The sequence below is a fragment of the Panthera leo genome, chromosome B1 (assembly GCF_018350215.1).
Source record: "Panthera leo isolate Ple1 chromosome B1, P.leo_Ple1_pat1.1, whole genome shotgun sequence".
NCBI lineage: Eukaryota > Metazoa > Chordata > Mammalia > Carnivora > Felidae > Panthera > Panthera leo.
This window is the reverse complement of record NC_056682.1, coordinates 135,450,930-135,475,504: the sequence shown is the minus strand read 5'-3', so window position 1 is coordinate 135,475,504 and position 24,575 is coordinate 135,450,930. Positions and strand designations below refer to the sequence as shown.

The window sequence follows — 24,575 nt, the reverse complement described above, 5'->3', positions numbered from 1 at the left end:
CACAGGCGTGCTAAGCTACAAACCAAAAAGCTTTTGCTAATATGAGGTTCAGATCCCAAGAGAGCCATATACATAATTTAGTGAGAGGAGAGCTACACCCCCCAGTGAGGAGAGCTGCTACCACTCCTGTGGGCAGAGCAGCCTGCCAGAGGAGATGAGGAAGTGCCATCCGGGGAGAAGGTCCTACCACTAAAGTCGTGTGAGGGGGAGTGATCTCCACTCAAAATTACTGAAGAAACAAACACAACAAACCTAAAATGTTAGTAAAAAACTTCTTTTGACATTCTCATTTCATTTCCTCACTTGCAAAGTTTTCTCTTTGGCATAAATACAAATTTAACGCTTAAAAAAATTCTTAGGTCACATGAAAGAATCTGTGCACCATATGCTAATAACACACAATAATGGCATTTCCCAGTTTCCACATTAAGTGTTGAGTAAGATTAATCACTTGTGCCAAACCAGGCCAACATTCTTTAGTCAAAGAAAACACACACACACACACACATACTCTAAAATGACATCTTCAAAGAACTACAGTGAATTTTGTGAAGATTCAATTACAAGGAGAAAATATGCCTTTAATATCAACTCTTCCTGCTCTCTAAATCTTTACACACAAATATATCATACTGTAAAAATAAAACAAAAAAAACCTCATCAAATTGTCCTGACTTAAGGTATTTAAACCAAAAGGAAGCTATCTGGGTGGCAAAGAGCAGTGTCAGTGGGGAGGTCAGGGAGAGCCCACAGCTTGAGGGAACTTAGGCAACTTTACAAGGGACACACTGGCACCAGCTATGGGTAAGGAAGGGAAGGGCTACAAATTGACAGTTTTTATTCACTTTCAATACGGTGAGCTTTATGGTAAATGTTAACGTTATCTTATTAGTTACATTTATTTCCAATAATTTTGACATATTAGGAAAAGTTTTTCAATAGGAAAACATGTACTCTAAAACTAATAGTGAAATTGGGTTACCTGTGCAATTAGTTGAATTATAAAATCTATAAGAAGTTTAGATTCTTTGTTGAACATGCCTTGCCAAAGCTTGTCCACCACACGTTGTGTGAAATAAAACACATTGTTCACCAATACCTGGTAGCTTCCTCCGCTGGTAATAGGCAGAGATGCATCTTCCCCTAAATTGAAGCAGGGAAAAAAAAATATCTAAGAAAATTGATATCAACCAGCATAAGACCAGAATCTCAAACAAATGAGGCTAAGGTAAAACGAATTCATCTACTACATTTAGAAATAAGACCACTAGCTCTAATGTACTACTTTAAGAAAATGATGTTCATGGCCAGAAATCATGACAAATGTTGGAAGAAATCATTTCTGCAGGATAAAAGAGTTATGGATTCAAAGTGTGAAGTCTCTTATTGCTTTGAGAACATCTGTGATGAGCAAATAGTTCCTCAACTTAAAATGGTAGTGACAGAGGATCTCTGAGAAAAAAGCTGTCAGGTTATTAGTTGTGAATCGATTCTGTGCGACAATAAAGGGTAAAACAAACAGTCAAATGAAACTCAAGTTTTGATTATACCTTTAAGCACAATGAAGTACTATATGCATTAAAGAGGTTCACAACAACTGTGAAAAATAAACTACAATCAGCGCTGGTGGGGCCAAGAGGCACCTTTCCCTCCCTACTCCTCCCTCCACGATTACCTTCACTACCCTTCTCTTCAAAAAGCTACTGAGGCGCCTGGGTGGCTCAGTCTGCTGCGTGTCTGACTCTTGATTTCAGCTCAGGTCATGATCTCACGGTCATGGATCAGGCCCCAGGCCGGGCTCTACACTGAGCGTGGAGCCTGCTTGGGATTCTCTGTCTTCTCTGCCCCTCCCCACTCTTTCAAAATAAATAAACTTTTTTTTTTTTTTTTTTTTTTTTTTTTTTTTTAAAGCTGCGCAAGTGCCTTCAGTGCACTTGCTGTGTATGTACTACTTCAAGACTAATCCTCCTAACCAAAATTCCCTCTGTAAGCCCCTCCTTTTTAGAATTTCTGGAGCCCCACTGATTGTGATTATTATTCCCACCTAACTCTAACTCCATTATGCAAAACTCTTCATTTTATGCCTCTACATAGTAAAACTGATACTGTGTAAGTTTTTCTCAAGTAATAAAAACAAACACAAAAGTTTGACCTGACACTATGCTCTGAGAATTGCATGTTAAGACAATACTAAAGATTTCTTGGCAGATTTACTCTAAAACAAAACAAAACAAAAACAAAAACAAAAAACAAACTTTAATAGCATGGAAGTTCTTTGATTAATATTACTGGGAACTCAAGTAGCAAATATGTTAAATCTCTCCTTTTCTTTCTCCTTTAAATTCTATCATTATTTTACATATAAAAATTAGCTCCACTGTAAATGTATCCAGTTTTGTATTTTTACTGTAACTAGATACAGACATATAGAAAAAACATCTTTATGTGTTTTGAATTTATGTACTGGGTGCCATCCTAAAGAATAACATATACATACCTCTGACCTAACAACTCTACTCACAGGTATATATCTAACAGGCAGGTAGAAATATTGCACACCCATGTGGCCCATAGGAACAAGCAGCTTTATTTCTAGCCGTTTCAACCTTGAAACTACTAAATGTCCAACAACAAAATGGATACATTTTTATATATGCATATGACAGAATACTATCATATTCTAGTGATGAAAATAAATGGACTCTTGCTACAGGCAACAGCATGGACAAATCTCACAAACATGTTGAGTATTAGAAGCTAGACCACAAAGAATACATGTTGTATGATTCCATTTATAAAGTTCAAAAGCATGCAAAATCAATCTGTTGTTTTAGAAGTTGGGACGGTGCCTCCGTGAGCAGTAACTGTGCCAGGGCAGGAGGGACGTTTCTGGGGGTGTCTGTAATGCATTCCTATCTGAGTGCTCTTTTTCTTTTTTTTTTTTTAATCTCAGTGGTCTCACGCTTATAAGTTGTGTATGTATATCACAGTAAGTTAAAAAGTACTAGATAGTCACATAAATATAACTTGTTGTAAGACAGTCTTAAAAACATTTTTTTCTCTTCCCTTGTCCTCTTCCTGCCACCTGAGTGTACAGATGTGGACAAGCAACTTAAAACACTTCCTGTTGTTGACTCTCTATCCCAGATTAAAAGGAATGAGCTATATGGGCTTGTTGCTCATTACAGAAAAATACCAGGAAGAGGGAAAAATGCACAGAAAAGATAAAGCTAAAAAGGAGATACACTTGGGGTTTAGATAGAGAAGAAGAATGATTACAGGTACTTTCATAAAGTGAAAATAAGACATAGTATTACCCAATAAGACATCAGCTGCAAGCAAATGGTCCATCACACTATCCAAAATATAAGTCTGAAATTCTTTTTGCTGAGTTCTTGTAGATCTTTCAGGAGAAGCCTAATCAGTAAAATTTACAATTAGAAACAGAACCAATTAAACAAAGATAAGGGCTCAATCATAGTTATATTATTAATACTTACATAGTTACATAAAAAAACCCTACTGGGAAATAATAAATTATGACATGAGATATAGTAGACACCCTTATGCTTTTTTTATTTTTGTGACCACAGAATTAAAAAGAAGCAAAAGTAAAGTATCATCTTTTGAATCCAGTCCTCCAAAAAGATTCTAAGTATTAAAAGCATTTAATAAATACCTGATAATCTATTAGTATACTTCACTTCCAAAGACAGTTGGCCATTTATGAGATACAGATAAAATAAATCATAAAGCCATTAAAACAGATATAAAACCTCAGGGATCTAGGAATCAAGGGGGCAAAGTTGAGGGGGAAGGGAATATTAATATCAAAATGTTAACTAAGCACACAGCACACAATTTAGCTCTGCGCTTCCACAGTATCGAGGAGAAAAAAAGATGATACGGTTTACAAAGCTTTCTCTTATCTGTAAAAAGCAGCACACTAGACTGTCAGCAAGGATGTTTACCTGAAGTTGTTCTTAGAGGAAGGTTCTCTAAGGGTTTTTAAAAGGACGACAATGCTAACCCTATCCATAATACCTTTGAGAATGGTTTTGTACAGTACAAAGATGATTTTAGAAATGATATTGAATAAAAGCTTAGGGCACAAAGTTAAACTACAGTCCTCAGATGGCTTTTCTGTTATTAGGGTAATATAATCCAGGTGCATAACTGGCAAGTATCTAACCTGAGAGGTGGGTGGCAGACCACTGGGAGCCTAGGGATGAAAGGTGGAAACATCCTTCTGTCGTCCTCAAATGCCAGTGGTTTTAGCTGGCTTTTGGTAGGAGTTGGATATGGAACAGTTCAACAAACTGACACAAAACTGTTTCTTAAAAAGAGATCTGTATGTTTTGATACCAGCAGAATAATGATGCTTTGCAGATCCGTGAATACACACATCTGGGACTATGGTTATGATGTTACAAAAGTGGGCTTTAGAACACTGTTTTGCTTTATGCATTTAAAATTAAATTCTGCTCTATTTTAAAAAATCCATTTCTTTCTATTCTGATTTTCAAGGTGGTACTCAAAAAGGGTTTAAGGGAGCAGTTAAAAATCTAAAATCTATATTCAGATCAAAGATCTTATTCTAGGGATTCAAAAACCAACATCTCAACCAAAGCTGCAACAAGCATTTCTCTGTTTTGCTGGTAAGACATATTTATTTTGTTTAAAAATAACAAAATGTGGGCCTAATAACAGTTAAAATAGTACTAAAGTTTAGAAATTTGGTTTGGGATCAGAATAATTTGGGGAAAAGTGAAAGATAGGTCATATTGTTTTTAATCTTAATAAATTTTCCTGTGCAGTTGGAACAGATTAATGACAATGGTCAGCAGTAGAGCTGTGGCCACGCCCTGCCAATTTCTCATGTGGATGGTACAGTGAGAATTCAACGCTGCCAAATAAAGAGAAAACAGCAGATTGATTAGATCTTGGAGGATTACCTTATAATCAGATCAGAGACCATGTTTTCAAACAGCCTGAGCAGATCGAAGTTTACTAAGGAGTAAGGTTCTCCATTCACAGGAGGATTTAAACCCCCCGAAGACAACAGTGTTCATTCTGGATCATCATAACTCAAGGTGGTTGGTTAATGGGATAAATAATAATGGGTAGGGTTTATCAAATCTTAACTAGACAAAGTTTGGAATCTGCAAACAAAGGGACCATAGTACACAGAAAAGTAGCTTCATCAACAATATTTATCTTTACTTAATTAAGAAACATTCTTTTGAATTAGGCAAGGATTTAAGGCTGGCTCAGTCACCAGTAGGCATTTAATCCTCTGAATCCTCTCACAGAATCTATTATATGAGTGATTATGACCCAGAATTTACGCTTGTTATTGGCTCTAATTGCTGAGTTTAAATGTTCTTGCTGAGATTTATTGTAGCCTAACTTTTAAAGGATTTAAGGCTTAATGAATGAATGCACAGCTGTCTCAGAGGCATTAAAAAAAAATTCTATGGAGTTGCTATATGTAAAAGACAGTGCTTACTTTTATCTCATTATCTCAGTCTGCAAAATATCTCTTTGTACCCCATTTTAGGGAGATGGTTACTAAGGCTGAGTGGGTAAGTCACAACTAGGACTCAAACCTCAGTTTCTTTGATGGCAAAATTCATGGCCTCCCCTGTTATACTATACTCTTCCAGTTCTACCAGAAGTCTCCGTATTGAAGTTAACAAATGCACAAAAACAACTCTGCTACAGTCTCATCAATCTTCTACATCAATCTGGTCGGCTGCACCAGATACCTGGGATGAGTTCAGGGCATGGGGAGGACAGGGTGAGCACTATGATCTGCTCCGGTCTGTGGCCGTCACATGTCTTCCTGGTAAACACAGGGAAGCCAGTCAACACCAGTATTCAGAGAATCACAGCCTTCTTTCTGCAGCCTGCAGACACCATGCAGAATCTATGCGCACAGGCCGGCCAGCCCAGCGGGCCTGCTGCTCTCGACGAGAGCAGTGCAGCTTTGGGAGGAAGACCTTTGGTGTTCGGTGGTTTGTGGACAGGCTGAAGCTCTTAAGGAAGAGGTTTCGAGCTTCTTCATTCCAACTGCAGTATTCCTCTTAACTGATTTCCTCCCTTCTGTCAGTTACGGGAGAGGGCTCTCTCTGCCCCCTTTTGCCACTTTTTGTTTGTTCATTGTCCTACAGTCACCCAGGGTGGATCTCAGACTGATGTGAAGAGAGAAGTCTTTTAGAAGATGGCTACAATAGAGAGTTGTGAACTCCTGAGAGCACAGAAAGGTACTTATGGTATAAGCCCACCCTCCGACCCTGGGCTGCCATGGTGGTGCTCACATGCAGCAACGTCACCGGGCCTTCCGTAAGATGCCTGCTGGTGACAGGTACTGGTGGTGACAGACACCGGTGGACGGGAGCAGGGAGAAGAGCTCCTGGACACTCTGGTATATGCCAGCGAAGGCCACTTCGTTTTCTGGGTAAGCCTTACATGCCAGGTTCTGTGTTATGAATCTTAAATGTATTCTCTTATTTAATTTAATTCTCACAGCAGCCCTCAGAGACAGGTTCTATTTTTACACCTTGTGAAAGATGGGCAAACTCTAAGGGGTGAAGAGAGCGGAGAGGACACAGCTATAACCAGCACACATTTAATTTCTCAAAAATAGCTTTTGCTGGGTGATTTACATATATTTAACTCCCGTAAAAATCATACAAGGGAGATTAGTATGTAAATCATTCTCCAGAGAATGGATTGAGTTCATTGAGACAAAAGTGTTTATATAATAAATAACCGGCCCAGAATTCAAAACAGGTCCTTCTCACTCCAAAACCCATGCTTTTTCTACTGTACCATACTGCCTCCCTTGTACACTCTGGCTCGCCTACACAAATGGGAATCTTTTATAATCAAGTAAGTAGATGATCTTGTGGTGAGATTCCGGCAATCCTAAGACTGAAGATGGCCTGCCTCAAACGTATCGAACTGAAAATCAGTTGGATCAAACCCCATCCTTCATCCAGGTAAGTGGTAAACATACAGGATAATTCTCTTCTTGAACAACATTCAAAATCGTGTGCTTGCTGTTTTTTATACCATCAAAGACATAGAGTGCAATAAATATGCTCTGCATGTTTATTCTATATGTGTATAGAAGAATTGGAAGTTCCTCGAAGGATTAAGTTAATTTTTAAAAGCAAATGTGTATCTCTCTTATTAGATGTATCACATCTTCCTGTTCGAGAGCTGCCAGGATATAGTTATAGTTAAATGATTAATATTGAAAAGAACCAAAACTCTGTGCTAATTCTGTAAGAGATGAAAGGACATGTGAAAGGTGGTCCCTAACTTTTAAGGAGTTGATAATCCACCTGGGAGTTTCCATCTTGACATCCCCCAGTTTTCCTTGAATTCTAACCCCACCACCCCTGACTCCCCAGTCCAATCAGACACAATTCTACCACAGAGCAGATTACTGTCCACAACAATGAGAATGCTACCTCAAGGTTAGTACATGTTATATCAAACTTTTTCTTTGAGAAATATAGAAAACCAAAATAAAAGACAATTATTTTGCTTACCCATGGCTAATTAGCTATCAGGGTTCCTACAACTCTGAAAAGGCTATTAATGGATATATCTGTCCATATCTCCCACACATGTGTATTTTAGTATCTGGCTCAGTTATGCTTTCTGGCACACACCTCTTCTGAACTTTATTATCTTGTTATTTTCTGATCACCATTTCATTTTGCATAGAATGCTTCAAATTCTTACCTGATGTGCTAAGATACTAGCCATCTATCTTACTTCTTAAAGTTTCTAACAAGGGCAAGTTCTACCAGGCATGCTTTTAAACTCTACCATGTGAACTGCTGATGACATTTACTATTTTTCTACCAACAGTAAACACTGTGGTCCTGGTTAAAATGCTTAGCATGAATAGTATTTAAATTACATCAGCAATTTCTTTTAGTTGACCAAAGGGAGAGAGTTTCACATGAATAAGATAAAACATCTCCTGTGGTTTTAAGGTTTCAAATAAAAAATTAACTGTATTAGCCACTAGAGGGAGCAGAGAAAGTGCAGGTTCAGCTACCAAATGGCTGAGAACATGAGGGAAGTTCCCCAGAGAGAAGAGCAGTTATAGTCTTCGGAACTGAATCTTTTCATAGGATGGTATTATTTTCAGAGTCCTGGAATGCACTACTTGACCCTGCTTATATGAATTGACCAAAAAAAATATGAATGTACAGGCAACTAGTTATATATTAAATTCTCTTTCTAGGATCTTTTGAAAATTTTCTAGGTGAACATTTGGTTTTCAGGCATGGCCAATTACTAGAGCCAGCAGTACACTTAGGGCTCATTTTCTGATGCATCAGCTGATTCATATCACTTACCAGCAGAACAGGCAAGTGCAATGGGCTGTCTGCATCTCCCCCAAATTCGTATGTTGAAGCTCTAACCCTCAATGTGATGGTATTAAGAGATGGAGCCATCAAAATGTAATTAGGTTAAGATGAGGTCATGATGGTGGAGTGCCCATGAGATTAGTGCCCTTATTAGAGGAAGGAACACAAGAGTTTTCTCGCACATGAGTGCATGTGCGCGCGCTCTCGCTCGCTCTCTCTCTCTCTCTCTCTCTGCCATGTGAGAGTATAACAATGTAGCCATCTGTAAGCCAGAAAGAGGGCACCAGAACCTCACCAAACTGGCACCCTGATGTCAGACTTCTCTGTCTGGAACTGTGGGAAATAAATGTCTATTATCCACGCCACCCAGTCTATGGTATTTTGTTGCAGTCTGAACTAAGCAAGGAAGCAACCTAAAACTTTGCTGCCTTGAGGAAAATTTAATAACTGTATATTAAGCACCTACTATGTGCAACGCACCATATCTTATGGTGCAGAGGATACCAAGAGCAATAATACCTGGTTATAATATGAAAGACGGAGAGAAGTAGGGAGTTACACACTGAGGAGACAATGACGCTGTAAGTGTTAGAGTATGTGAGAGAAGGTGCTGGCACACTAAGGACCATGGGCCAAATCCAGCCCATGTCTGTCTTTGTAGACCGAGTTTTAATGAAACACAGCCATGCTCATTCATTTATGTACTGTCTATGGCTGCTTCCTAGCTACAATGATATACTGGAACAGTTATAACAGAGATTGTATAGCCTGCAAAGCTTGAAACATTTACTATTTGGCCCTTCACAGAAAAAGTCTGTCAATTCCTGGCCAGGAAAGGATAAGAAAGGTTTGAATTAGGGACATGCTTATGGGAGGGAACAGAAAGTAGAGAAACAAATTGTTAGGGTATATAGCATGTCTGGGATAAAAAATTCCCATAGTCCATGATATGTTCTGCCTGTATAACCAAAAGAATTTGAAATCTGAAAGGTATCTGGCATAAAATATGCTTGGTTATTAATGTTCTAATTATAAAAACTGAGCAAAAGACATGTAAATGCATTTTTTTGTCCTTACCTCCAACAAAAGATCAATTAGCGGAGTCTGCTTGCTGGCAGGAGTAAGACAGAGATTGTCTATTATTAAGACCCGCATGAAGTCAAAAACAAACTTTTTAGCTGGGTGATTGGTCAGATACGTCTTTGTGCCCACATTGCAGTACTCTGACTGGCTTCTGTTCATCCCTGTGTCTGCTGCAAAGGCTTTAAATTCTTCTGCTGGAGATCCAACTTCATCATCAAGATCAGTCACCTGGTAAAATCAAGTGGAAATACACACGAGTCATATTTGATTTTATGTGATATTTTCACTTCCATGTTTCCTAAAATCCAAATTATAGCAGCAAGAGTATTTTCCTTCAATATTTACCTCCTACTAGGCTATTTAATACATTACTTCACTGCTTATTTGACTATCACTTCAAGGTAGTAACTGGGAACCAGATACATGTGTACTTAACACATGCTCTTTCTAATATTAAAGTGACCAGCCACTACCCGTGTATCTGTTTTATGTTGAATTTTATCTCTACTATGGATAACTGCACTTAAAATAATTGAAATGATGAGAATAACTATATTTGCATATTGAAATATACCTATGGAGAAGTCAATGTCACAGAATTTCAAATTAAGATCTGGCCCAAGGGTGGCATCTAAGAGCTGATCTATTTTTGCAAATTAAAAAAAACAAAAAAAACCCCCCAAAAAACAGATAAACAAAACAACAACATAACCAAAGCCAGTTTGGAGCCAAGTGAAAAAAAAAAAAAAAAAAAAAAAGGACCAAAAGACAAATGAGAAGCTGCTGACAAGGAAAAGACATTGAGATAATACTAAAGGTCTGTTTTTACCAAAACATGAGGATTTTAAAATTACAAACAAGCCAGGGTATTAAGATCATGTGTTTTACTTGTCTTTCTTCCTAAAATCCCCTACAGTTTTATAATGAATGTTTCCACCTTTATACATGAAGAAAGGGTAGTAGGAAGAAGGTAGTTTATTCCAGGTCCCAGAATAAGTGGTAGAATTAAGAGAAAACATGAAATTCTGAAGTATAGGGAATACTGTCTTTAGGGCTTTGTTTTAAAGGACAAAAGAAGTACCTGTACTACCTATGATTATATTCTAATAATTTGTTATTACTACAGAATATAAAAAATAAAAGTTGAATGAAAGGACAAACACGGATTTCATTTTTGTATAAAAACAGTCAATCCTATAATTAATTTGTAAAGACTAAATCCAGGAGATGCTGAATTCCTGAGGTAAGGAAAGCAGAGGTTAAGTTCACTCTGACCGGAGTTCTGTAACTTGGCTACGACATTGCATGACACAGCTTTCAGCATGTAAAGCAAGAAATGGGTCCACAGTGACTCAGAGAGGGAAGTGATTAACCAGAGACTTACGAGAATATGGTAAATAAAACCAGAAGTAGAGTTCACTGTTATTTTAGAGGAAAGCAGAAGGAGAGTGTGGGGAGCAGACACCAGAGAATAATGTAAGAGGTGAGGTAGAAAGTTAGGAAACTAACTTGGTCAGAAGCTGAAAAGACTGGCAGGAAATCCCTGCCAACCACTGGAGCAGACTAATCCCAGGTAGACGTTCCCCCCACCTTTCCTACCATCTCTGAGTAAGGACGGATATTGAAGGGGAAGACGGTGGCTGCTAATGCACACAGGAAGTCAGGGCTCATCCACATGGAGGCCAGGTCAGGAACGTTGTGATATAAGTATCTAAAGAACTGCATCAGGGTCACGGGGTATTCCCGGAGCCAAGACCCCTCTTCTTCTGATTGCCAAGGCTGTCATGGGGACAAGAAAAGAAATAATACGTTAGAAAAACTGACACTGCTACAAATCACTTTAAAAAATCCATTACTCAACTTCTTTTCTAAGACTGGACATGGTAATGGTTCACAATGCTTATGAACCACATTCACGAGCAAATATCCGTCAACACATCTAGAAATAAGCTAAAACAGACACAGTACTCCTAGAAACTGACAGGACGTTTGTTCACTGGCATAGTCATAGCTCAGTAACTTGAGTCAGTGGTTTTGACTATTTATCATTATCAACATGAGAACAGTTGGTGCCAACAGTGGCTCTGTTATCCACAAAGCTGTCCTATCCTCCATCATGCTGCCATTATGTTAGGAGTAACACGAAAGATGGGGAAGTTACCTCACCTTTCTGAACCTCACACTGTCATATGTAAAATGACAACAATGCTTGGAGCCATTATGCAACCATGATATTATGATTTATAATACAAAATATATACTTGGGTCTTTGTCCCATCTCATTCTTGGCACAGAGCTACTAAAACCTTTGAAATGTCCTAAGTGAGAAAAGCCATGAAGGTGTCTTTTGTTAATTATAACAAACCCCTTGGGGTGTCTAGGTGGCTCAGTCCGTTGAGAGTCCGACTCTTGATTTTGGCTAAGGTCATGATCTCACAGTTGGTGGGATCGAGCCCCACAACAGGCTCTGCATTAACAGTGCAGAGCCTGCTTAAGGTTCCCTTTCTCCCTCTCTCTCTGCCCCTCCCCAGCTCGTGCATGCTCTCTCTCAAAATAATAAATATTAAAAAAAAAATCATAACAAACCCCTTTCAACCACATCTGAGTTAATGTTAATGATAAGATTTTTGGAAAACCCCTAAAGATGGAGGCTTGGCAGGGAAACAACCACATGAATAGAGGACTGAAACTTTCATCACTGTACTAAAGCCCTGTACCCTCTAACTTCTAGGAAGGAGAGAGGGTGTGGAGATTGAGTTCAATCACTAATGGCCAATGGTTCAATCATGTCGATGTAATGAAGGCTGAATAAAAACCCTAAAGGACAGGGTCTGGAGAGCTTCTGGCTTGGTGAACACACAGAGGTGCTGGGAGAACAGCAGGTAGAGAGGGCATGGGAGCTCTGTGCCCTTCTCCACACCCTACCCTCTGCAGCTCCTCCACTGGCTGTTCCTGAGGCACATCCTTGTATAATAAACTGGCAATCTAAGAAGTAAGATGTCTTCCCAAGTCATGGGAACCTCCAATTTACAGCCAATAGAGCAGAAGCACAGGTAACAACATGGACTTGTGACTGGCGCCTGACGTGGTGACGGGGGGCAGTTGTGTGGGACTGAGCCCTTAACCTGTGGGATCTGACGCTGTCTCCAGGTAGACCGCGTCAGAACTGAACTAAGCTGTGGGACATGCAGCTAGCGTGGCAAAACCCACCACACAGTCGGTGACCAGAAGTGTCAGATGTGAAGTAGTGAGGTAGCAGAATATTGAGAGTAGAGGAGACACACAGGAGTGTGTTTTTCCTTCGGAGCAATACAACAACAATAACGATGATGATAAAAAGGGAAAAAGGATATATGGGAACAATACCTATCTTTTGCTAGTTGCCCAGAGAGTGACTTTTTTAACTTAGATTTTTGTATTTATTTATAAAAAGGAACTAAAACAAGACCCCAAGCATTCTAAATTAATACAATAGCAATGGTCTTTTCTAAGATGACATAAGAATAGTTTTGACTAAAATTAGGTTTGTCGGTACGTGTGATCCAAAGAGAGCTAGTAATTCCTCTTACAATGTGATCTTAAATTGTGTAAACAAATTAAGTCGTTACTCACAGTGTTCCTATAAAAGAAACAGGACATACATCTTGTCACTTACTCTTTCAATCTTTCATATCCAAGTTAGAAATAATTAGAACAAAAACGAATACAAAATAAAACCAGTGCTGACATTTTTAACCTTTAAATGAAGGCGATTTTCAAAGTTCAAGTAACATATTATTGCAATGACATATACTATTAATGTATATTTGTTATATATATACATATATGTTAGAATATATATAACACTAATAATATCCATGAACACTTACAAAACACTATGTACCAGGCACTCTTTTATCAGTGCTTTGTGTATATATTAACACCTCATTAAATCCTCACAGCAATCCTAACAGGTAAGTTCTGTTATCACCAGCATTTTATACATGAGGAACCTGAGGCACATAGAGGTTAGCATGTCTTAAGTACCAGGTATGGGATTTGAACCCAGACAGGGCTCCAGAGATCATGGTCTAATAAACTGCACAGTGAGTCCCTACAGTAGAGATAACTAAAAGGAGAGACTGTGCAATAAATAAACAGCCATGTTATCTAAGGATTCCCCTATTGATAAAAATGTATCACAGGCAGGAGGAACGACCAACAGGTTTAAGTATCTCTGTAAACTTACTGAATTCAGCATGCTTCGGAGCATCCCCAATAATAAAAAAGCAGCTTCTGTGCACACGTTATGGATAGAGGAAACCACAGTTCCACTTGAGGCAGGAACTCCAAAGATAAATGTCCAAATAGAATCTAAATCAAACTGTAGAGGTCAAAATGAATGAAGATTAGCCACTGTCCATTGTTTTCAGCTAGAGACCCTCACATGTTCTAATATTCTAAAACTTCTTTGAGACTGATTAGTTTTTTTCAAGGTGAGCAATGATGGAGAGGGATAGAGATGTAGCACTCCTCCCTCCTCTAAATTTTACAAGTTTGTAAATTTTTACATTTATAAAGAAGAGTGAATACTATGTATCATTCTGGCTTCCCCATGCTAACAGGAAACAATGTTTTCTATTTTTTTTCCTCCAATGAAAACAAACAGAAAGAAAATACATGCTAATTAGCTAGGAGATGACATTATACCACTAATGATTTTAAGCAGGATCTCTTAAAAAAAAGCACACAGAACTTCCCCCCTCCCTCTTTTGGCAATGTTCTAATTCACATACAGGTAATATTTCACAAAATAAAAATCAGTTTAGGAGACTTATTCATAGAGTTTTATATAATACTTCATGACTATGGTGTCATGCTTATTTTGAAAAATTACATAACCAACCAAACTCTGTTAAGCCCGAATCCGTATTCTGACTTAATACAAGGGTACATACTTTCTTTTTGTTTAAAAGGTTTTGTCAATTACTAGAATCATTTGATTTAGCACTTGGAGTTATGACAGAAGTACAGTTGAGTTTAAAACTAAATTCCCAAGTCTTTGCAGTACCACAGACCAAAGCTACACAACAGTCCAAAATAGTCTTCAGTTAGGATTCAAGTAAAGTCTCAGTGTTTTCCTATTGTGGACGTTATCTATCATTAAGAAATTAAAAACATTTTTGTAATCAGAATTTGCACTAAGAATCCTATCCAGTAAACTCACGGCACATAAACTGCTCTCTTTATTTTTAATTCTATGGAAATGACATTATACTTCTAGATAACATCACAGAACTCGAATTCTTCAGATCTCCATTTAAAACACCATCCAAAGTCTTTATGCGTATGGAATCATAGAGAGTAATCATTTAAAAAAAAAAAAAAAAAAACAAACCACAGAGGGAAAAAAGGACTTCTTTTTGCTAAAGTTTTCTATGGTAGCTTCATATTTTTCTGTCCCAAACCAAATCCTACATGTGAGAAAGGAATGGAATCCCTTTGGTTTTATTGTGAGCAGCCCATCATCACCCTGTGGGGGTTTTGTGGCACGTATAATCACACTTCCACCTTACTAGATAATTCCTACCTGGCAACCCTGCTTACACCGGCTGCTGATGACAGGCACACTGACCTGCAGGTTCTCAGGCAGCTCACTAACTGGCTGCTGCAGAAACAGTGCCATGAGGAGAAAGTAGAGAGCAGGGACATTAGTGTGTTTAGGAAGGAAGGACTGAAGAACTGGGAAACCAGGAAAATGACAAGCATCACGGTTAATCTCCCTGACCGTCGATCGCCCGCCAGCACTCCTGCCCACGTTGAATCCTAAGAGGAGAGGAAAGGTAACAGTAAGTACAGTAATCAGTAATCGACTGCCGTGCTGTATTAACAAAGAAAGGAGTAATTCAGTATATGTGACATTTCTATCCAGAGTATTCATGTTAATAAAGGCAATTAACTACTCCACCGTTGAATTAATCTTCCAGTTACAAGTTGACTTTACTATCTCTGATTTCAGCAAGCCTGTCTATTAGAACACAGGTCTTGAAAAATAGCTGAGACAATCGGATACAAGAGAGAATATAAATTCCACTCATTAAAAGAAGGACCTCGGGGCGCCTGGGTGGCGCAGTCAGTTAAGCGTCCGACTTCTGCCAGGTCACGATCTCGCGGTCCGTGAGTTCGAGCCCCGCGTCGGGCTCTGGGCTGATGGCTCGGAGCCTGGAGCCTGTTTCCGATTCTGTGTCTCCCTCTCTCTGCCCCTCCCCCGTTCATGCTCTGTTTGTCTCTCTCTGTCCCAAAAATAAATAAAAAACGTTGAAAAAAAAAAATTAAAAAAAAAAAAAAAAGGACCTCAAACGAGCTCTAAAAAAAATTAAAAAAAAAAAAAAAAAAAGAAGGACCTCAAACGAGCTCTAACATTTCCCTAAGAAGAAAGTAAAATTCAAAATAGTCAAAGTTAGGATGCTACAAAAATGTACCTTAAAAAACTAAAACTTCTATATTTAGCATATAATTATAATGAACTACATTCAGTTCATATAGGTCATTTGTCCTGAAGATCATATTAACCTAGTTAACTTTAAGTCATCTACAAGTTTTGAGACAAGACAGAATAAATAAGCAAACTGATCTGTAATTCCATTGGGACATTCCCCAGCGCTCCTGGACTGTGGCTGTCTATGCAGAATTCTTCCCAGAAACACAGCTCTACCAGGACGGGGTCAGGGCTTGCGGACATGGCTTACGCAGCATCAGCCTTTCTAGCAATCTTGCTCCCTCCATAACATAACTCATCAGGACACAACTCCAATAGTTAGTTCTTCTCCCTCCCCAAATCTAGCACAGTGCTCCGAACAGAATAAACGCTGGTCAGAGTTTCAGTGTAAAACTTGTGTGAAGGGCAACCAAGAGATGAAGGATTGATTTCTACTCTGGAGCACTCTGTATTTCAAGTGAATATTCATTTTTTCCTTCCAATTTCTTTTTTCTAGGATGAAGTAAGCATGTAACTTGCTACTATTTAAAATAATAAAAGAGAAATTTGCATCCAGCTAGCTTTTTAATAATTTCATCCTAACCAACTGCTTCATGAGTTGTGAATTAATCTTCTGATGTTCGTCTAATTAAAAAATTGTATAGCAATTTACCGACCTCTTTCCCATATCATCTCATTTCTCACACACAATGAACATGTGAGTCAGAGATTACTATTATCCTTTCTATAACATGGAAAATATGCAATTTGTTCAAAATCACAAAGTTGAAGATTGCTGCTGCTAGGATTTGAGCTGATGTCTGTTTTAGAGCCTGTGAAGTTACACGGTGTCCCCTGGTCTTCTTAATGACACTGCCACATTTCTGAAAGACCTGGCCGCTGGTGATTTTTGCCTACAGTGAATTCTCAATGAAATCACCACTATAAAAAAGTCTTGAGCTTTAAGAAGTCAGAAGACATAAAGTGGTATTTTATACATTAAATAGGAAAATTAATTTTGAATAAACTGCAGGTCCTAAATGAAAACCAATACCAACATTCATTTGCCTTTCTATTTTTCCCTATAATTAATCTTAAGGAATACTTAACATGTTATTAACAATTAAACATTAATTTAGATTCAAGTTACAGATGTGGAAGGTATTTTTATAAAAAAAATTTGACAAAAACTACCAAATGTGAAGAAAACAAAGACATTAGGTTGCTCATCACATCAGACAGAAAGAGAATCAAATGATAGGACGCGTATCTGTAATACATACACCTATATGTGTGTGATCACACAAGTATTCAGGGAAAATTTAGTTAAATTGAACCAAATTTAAATTACACTTAAGTTCCTAGATTTCGCTCTGAGAACAAGAAGAGCATATGCAATTTGTAAGCAGGTATAAAAGAAGACAAATTCCAAGGCATGAAGTCAGGCCAGATATAGAAAAGGCAACTTTTTTCTGATACTACAGACAAAAGAACAGGACCAACACTTAGAAGATGGTTACTCAGACACCAATACTATCTGACTCAGGAACCTTATGCATGTAACAGTCTTACTTTCCTAATTAGAGAAATTATTCCTTAAGTTTTACTTACTAGCTTTATTTCATATGAAGTATAACAAATCCATAAAATATACACCTGACTCCATAATCATGAAGCTCAAAAGAGATGAAACATGTTAAAGAATTTTGTAAAGCACAATGTGCTATATAAACCTCAGGTGTTACTACTGTGGTTTTTGGCCTTCAGGGGGAAGTGGTGCTCTCTGTTAGTGTTTGAAACTCTCATACTCCACAGAACTCACATTCTGCTGTGCCTTCCATTGCTTGCTCTCTTAGTAGCTATTATTAAGGTCAACAAGTGCAGTGTCTTGCTACCAAACTGTTCCTAACAATAACATTTGTAGGCTATATCCCTCCCCTAGAGTCAATGTAAAATAGTCATTGTTTTTAAACCATGAAAGTGTCTATAATGATAATGTCTAATATATATTTCAAAGCCATCAATTTTCTCGAGCAATCATTTCACCGTAAATTCCTTTCTTCATTACAAGGTTTCTTAAGACATTTTCCAATGTGAAATAACAGTAAAATAATCTTATGTTGTAAACTCAGTCCTGTATCATTTTCTTTGACATATGGATCAGATGCAGGCATCACTTAGGTATTGATGCTTTTACTTTTTTTTTTTTTTTTACAGATAAATCACATATTCAATTTGGATCCCTAATTTTCCCACCTGATAAGGGTAAACAGGTATTTTTGATCCTTATTCCAGAATATAACTATATATGATTTTAAAATGTAATATTATAAAGACAAATGTTTTTAAAATATATATTTCAAGAATTTAAAAAATACTTTATGAATTGAATGACTATGGTTTTCAATAAAAACATTATTTTAAATATATATTTTCTAAAATGAGAACACTAATATGAATAGAAATATAGCTGCTCAAATGAATCTAACATAGGAAACTGTAATTTTCTAATATTACTTAAATGCTCAGTCCCACATTGAAAATAGCACAGAACTAGCAAGCAGAGAATAAGGAAACTTGGCTGAAACCTCGAGCTAATTAAATCTTTGAGAGGCAATATCATAAAACGGTTAAAAGCACGGGCTTTTGATCTAATCGACCTGGATACAAATGTTGACACTTAGCTGACAAGTGACTTCATACCTATGCTTGGTTTTCTCATAAGTAAAATGGGTATGATAGTATTTATACCTCATAGGACGACCATGAAAATGAAAATGTTTAGTAACTGGCACAGAACAAGCACTCAAAATACTGATTATTATTAACTGAGTTTGGATGATTTGCTAATTACTTACTTATACATAAGAAAGGGAAGTATACAACAAAAAGATGATAAGGAATTCCCTTGACTTTTCACATCTTGAATATCCTGTCTAACTTCAGCTTGATTTGCACTTAAAAATGCAGAATTTGAAACTTTCTAAGCTGTTCATTCATTCATTCAAATTCATGACTCTTAATGGTTGTCAGATGAACTAAAGACTGTAAGCTTTCACAAGATTTAAAAACAAAGTACAACAGCTTATTTTATAGCAGCTGATGGTAAAAGTCCCATACCTAATACAGTTCCGATCTTATTAGTTAAGACAGAATCTGTCTGTTCCAGCCACCCTCCACCGCTGAGTCCTTCCTTAAACTTGATGAGAATGGACTGATTACTCAGCAGCACGACAAGAATCCTCATGGCTGCTGTAACTGTGGTGGAGTGCAAGTGTTCTTCCATAAACATCATAATCCAGTCGAAGCCCAGTGTCCTAACCAGTTCTTCACAAGCTCTGTGTAAAGGTAGATAATTAAGAAGAAGAAAAAAACAGAACATTAATTTCAAGTGTTAGGATTTCTAATTTAAAAACATACATAAGACTAGGTTTTGTTCTCAAGATACTATAAATTGCAAAGTTCAAAAGATCTATTAAAAGTAGCAATTCTTGCTATTGTCTACTATGAATTAACTAGTGATAACCACTGGTACCATCAATTCTAAAAAGATCTTACTTACTGCAAATTAATGCTTGTCTTTTCTTTAGATGTATAAACTAGTTTTAGCAAGATATCTAGAAGTCTGTTCCTCAAAAGTATAAGATTAGCAGATACAAGACCTCCAAAGTCTTCTTCAGTTCCTACAATGAAAATATATACATTAAATTGCCTTAGTAGATAAACCAGTATAAAATATATAACACTGTTCTAAGAAATCTCACTGAAAATTACACCTTTTAGAAAACATTTTCTCCAAAAATAAATAAACTTTAAAAAAAAATTTTTTAAAGGGAGGCTCAGTTGGTTAAGTGTCTGATTTTGGCTCAGGTCATGATCTCGCAGTTCATGGGTTCGAGCCCCATGTTGGGCTCTGTGCTGACAGCTCAGAGCCTGGAGCCTGCTTTGGATTCTGTGTCTCCCCCTCTCTCCGCCCCTCCCCCACCTGCATACTGTCTTTTTTTCTCTCTCTCAAAAATAAACTTAAAAAAAAAAAAAAAGAAAACATTTTCTCTAGGAGTACTTTAGAATCCTGAAAATTGTTCATTTATATTTGACATGATCTAAACAAGCAATAAAAGACTGTAAATCTTTTCTTACATTAATATTTCTCCACCACCACCAACAGAGGGGAAATTAGTCACGTGAATAAAAACAACAATCCAAATCCTTAATTTCCAGTTTCATTTTGAAGGATATATATAGTTAAATTTACCAAATTTAAAAATGAAAAATAGGAAGCATAAACTATTCAGTAACTGTAATAAAGGAGACTTTGAATTAAATAGCACAGAAGAGAGGCAAAGGCACACAAGTGTACAAGAGAAACTGGAAAAGCAAGGGAGGGAGACAGAAAGCTTATGGTTCTCAATGGCATGGTGCAGCCTTCTGGGCCCAGCCGGGACACTGATGGGCTATGGGCTGGTAAATCACAGTCCCCAGGCCTTCCTTTATTCCAGAATTGAAGTTCGGGCTACATTAGTTATATGCTTTTACTTGTTTGGGCAAGAGACACTTTTTGCCTTTAAACATTACCTTTTAAAATGCTAATTTTGTGCCTTAAACATTGGTAAGGATGCCTCAAGCTTACCTAGGGGAACTCAAGATTCCCTTCCCTTCTAAGAGGGAAGACTGGTATTTGATAAATTGCTTTGTTGAAAACATACCATACAACCTAAATTGAGATAAGAATCACTTCCTTTCAATTATTTCCTTTTTGAATTACTTCTTTTCAGGAAAATGGTGATCCAACAGAAATGAAAAATTCTCCTTAGATTTATATCTAGTTTTCTGTCAGTTTTGTTTCTCTTAATTTTCAAATACAGTTTAAAACAATAAACTCTGAACTTCCAGCTTAAGTTGTTTCCACTCCGACTGATGCTTTCTTCCACAGTGCACTACCCTTTTATGCTATTTTATTCTGCACTGATTATTATATTGCTCTTCAGCATTATTCAAACCATTTTATTTTTTGTAGGTGTATCCTGAATGCTATATAAACTACTTCAAAGAAAAAACTATGGTTTTATTTGGAACATTATATTATAGTTAATGTAGTCTTCAGTTCATATCAAATAAACAATAAGTGTCATATACTAACAAGACCAACAGTGTGCTTCTGACTTTCTCTATTATTTCAAATGGCAATGAAGTGATGAGAATACCAATGAACTTGGTGTACCAACAGAAATATTTGCTAATTTATACATCCCCACTACTGTACTCTTCTCAAAGGATATTTTACACTAGTTGTGCTAAATGAATTCAACAACTAGCAAGAAATATGGAGACTAGAGAAATATTTGTCTCACATCTTTTTATACTTGAAACAAGTGTTATATATTTCCAAAGATTTTTAAAGTACTTTCAATAATATCTGTTTACTTGGCTTATATTAATTCAGAACTAAGATATAATCTGTGCATATGAAAGAAAAATGTAGTGGTTAAAAAAAGCTTACAATGTTGGTCTGGATTGCCTGGGTTCAAATAGAAGTAGTATGATCTCAGGTAAATGTCTTTTACTCATCTTTCTAGGCCTCAGTTTCTCCCCTTGTAAAACTAGGAGAGCAATAATACCTATTTCATAGAATTGTTACAGGAATATAAAAAGCAGTTAAATAGTACCTGGCAGACATTAAGCACTCAGTAAGTGTTATTCATTGATTTTATCTTATGCTTCTCATCCCCTGCTAATTCGCTTTACCAAAGAAACATCAACATTGTTCCAAATGAGGCAGTAGATGAGTGGTCATCAGCAGTCTTATGTTCTGTTAGGATTTGTAGCAAATCATTCAGCCTCTCAAATCTTAGTTTCTCTTTTGAAAAACGTGATTACAACACTTCTCTTCTTATTCATGAAGCACTGTAGAGGCTGTGCTCCAGGCGGTATAGCCAACATGGAGGAGAACACCTTTGTGAGGCACTGACTCAACAGTATTTTTCTCCCCTGCCCAGGTGGATAGTGGCGTAAGGGAAGTCATTTATGTGACACGATTTTGGAACAATGTAACATTACAGGTAATAATGTAAGTAATGCTGACAAATATAAGATATTGTGAATTTAATTATAAGTCAACCTAAAAGGTTCTTCCGGAGTGCCTGGCTGCTCAGTGAGAAAAGCAAGTGACTCTGGTTCTTGGGGTTGTGAGTTTGAGCCCCACACTGGGTTAAGAGGTGACTTAAATTAACCTAAAAGTAAATAAAAATAAAAGGTTCTTTCAATGCTTCCCAAACAAATCTCCTATCCTAGAATATATAACAGGAAAAATACAGAAGAAGGGGGGGAAAACATACACCACATGAAGAACATATATGAATAAAAAACATGCACCAAATTAAAAAAAAAAAAAAAATGGTTGTCATGGACCCCAAATCCCGCAACTTACGAAACTACTTTCATTTTATATTTACATAAAAGATTCTAAGTAAAATGTTTTTTTTCTAAATGACTACTAAATCTTTAACAGGAAGACAAAAATAATAGTTATACAACTATAATTCACACTAGCAAGTGCTGTGTTTCTAAAGAAATGTATATAAATTTTAAAAAGTCAATTAATGCTCAAAGATCACAGAGTTGAGGCTCCTAGGGAGCTCAGTCAGCTAAGAATCCAACTCTTGATTTCGGCTCAGGTCATGATCTCACATTTTGAGAGTTTGAGACCCGCATCCAGCTCTGTGCTGACAGCAAGGAGCCTGCTTGGGATCCTCTCTCCCCCTCTCACTCTGCCTTGTGCCTGCTCTCTCTCTCAAAATAAATAAATAAACTTAAAAAAAAAAGCCACACAGAATAGTTTGCTATTTAAAGGAACACTGCTATGAATCCTCTAAGAATACGAAAGATTTAATTAATATATTCTATTTTTAAGTTTGTTTTTACAGTGATTTGACAACTCTGTATGTTATGCTATGCTCACAAGTGCACCTACCATCTGTCACCACACAACACTATTATAATACCACTGACTATATTCCCTTATGCTGTACCTTTCATCTCCGTGACTTTTCTTTTTTCACTGCTTTAAGACTGTGTTTTTAATTCATGTATAATTAACATCCAGTGTTGTATCAGTTTCAGGTGGACAATGACTCAACAGTTCTATACATTTTTCCATGCTTGTCAAGGTAAGTATGCTCTTTATCCCTGTTATTTCCTCATCTCCCCACCCACCTCCAGGGAAGATTTTAAAGTAAAATCCACACCCTATTAAATTCCATAGGTAATTTTGTACTTCTGCATATTGTACAGGCTTAAAGACAACTGCGAAAGACCAGAAAAAGCAATGTAAGGAGAAAAGTAATATAATAGCATCATATGTAATTCTAAATTGTGCCAGAAAACGGGGCATGGTAATTACTTTTCAAGCCCCAGACTTAGCTCACCAGTATCAAGCTTCTCTTCATTGTTTATTTCCATAACTACAAATTTCTCACAAACTGCAAACGTTGGTAAAGTAGAAGAAATAAACTGGCCAAACCTTTAAATATAAGAAAAAAAGTTACAGATTTTAGATTTTTCTCTGCCCGAAAAAAACAAAAATATAAAGAAAGAAAACACAAAGAAATGAAAAAGTAGTACTCCTTGTTTTAAATAATCTCTTACAGACCTTTAGGTGATTGCATTTGTTTTACTTCCCCTAGGACCATCTCAATTAACATTACCTGTAACAATGTTTTAAAATAGGCAAAAATATATTCCCCCAGAAATATGAGTCCTTTAATGTACTAACCCTTTAATGCACTTTGAGAACCAAATAGTATGATCCAAATTAAAATGTCCTAAAAAAATAAAATAAATAAATAAATAAAGTCCTAACATTATCTATGTGGATCAACTGTAGCCTAGTAGACAAGAACCTGGGTTTTGGAAACACAGGTAATGTTAAAATCTTGGCTCTATCAGTTTTTAATCTTGTTACTTGAGGCAAGTAGCTTAACTTCTCTGGGTTTTAATTTCTTAATCTGTAAAGTAGAGAAAAATAAAAAACTTGGTAGGTTTCAGGGATAATTTTAACAAAGTGATCATTAAGAGTTCCAGAATGGAACTATTTAAATCTAGATTTAAATAAATGTTGTTAAATGGCAATAAACAATTATCTCCAAAATAATTTTTAAACTCCAGTTTTAAATCTTTTGCCAAGTTACAAAAATGTCTTCAAGGTAAATGAATATCAAAGTGAGTGATTTACATGCTACACGAATCAGAGACTAGTCTACTGGGAATACTCTAATCAGTCACTCTGATTTTCACCTGTGATACCTGGTTGATTACATGAAAACAGTCAAACTGAGTTTAAACAATTCTCTATTCGGAAAATACTTTGGTTAGACAGCTTTTTTCTTCCATTTTTGGCTAAGATGGGAATTACCAGGTGGTAAGTAAAACTATTCTACAGATAATCCATAAATATGCCTTAAGCCATTTCTCATTAGCAGCAAAATAATACATCATATAAAAGGTTTGAAATATACAAAAATAAAATATCACCATCTGTCTGGGTGATAGAAAATAAATATATAAAAGAGATGGCATGCCTGCTACAGGGTGTGTGTGTGTGTGTGCTCATGCACAGGTACACACTTGTGCACATACAGTTG

The 24,575-nt window shown here is 36.8% G+C and overlaps 1 protein-coding gene across 7 annotated transcripts in view; it reads right to left on the bottom strand.

Moving 5' to 3' along the window:
• WDFY3 (WD repeat and FYVE domain containing 3) overlaps positions 1-24,575 on the bottom strand; it is a 276,427-nt gene that overhangs the window by 60,452 nt on the left and 191,400 nt on the right. For 6 of the 7 annotated variants that reach the window (XM_042936004.1, XM_042936003.1, XM_042936001.1 and 3 more), the window contains 9 exons: positions 23,361-23,455; positions 19,499-19,619; positions 19,057-19,274; positions 15,049-15,284; positions 13,708-13,842; positions 11,079-11,258; positions 9,474-9,707; positions 3,318-3,417; positions 983-1,143 (listed from right to left, as the gene is read on the bottom strand). In XM_042936004.1, the coding sequence (XP_042791938.1) occupies positions 983-1,143; positions 3,318-3,417; positions 9,474-9,707; positions 11,079-11,258; positions 13,708-13,842; positions 15,049-15,284; positions 19,057-19,274; positions 19,499-19,619; positions 23,361-23,455 (1,480 nt within the window). The remainder of the gene's footprint in view (positions 1-982; positions 1,144-3,317; positions 3,418-9,473; positions 9,708-11,078; positions 11,259-13,707; positions 13,843-15,048; positions 15,285-19,056; positions 19,275-19,498; positions 19,620-23,360; positions 23,456-24,575) is intronic. The other variant, XM_042936000.1, reaches the window with a different exon arrangement.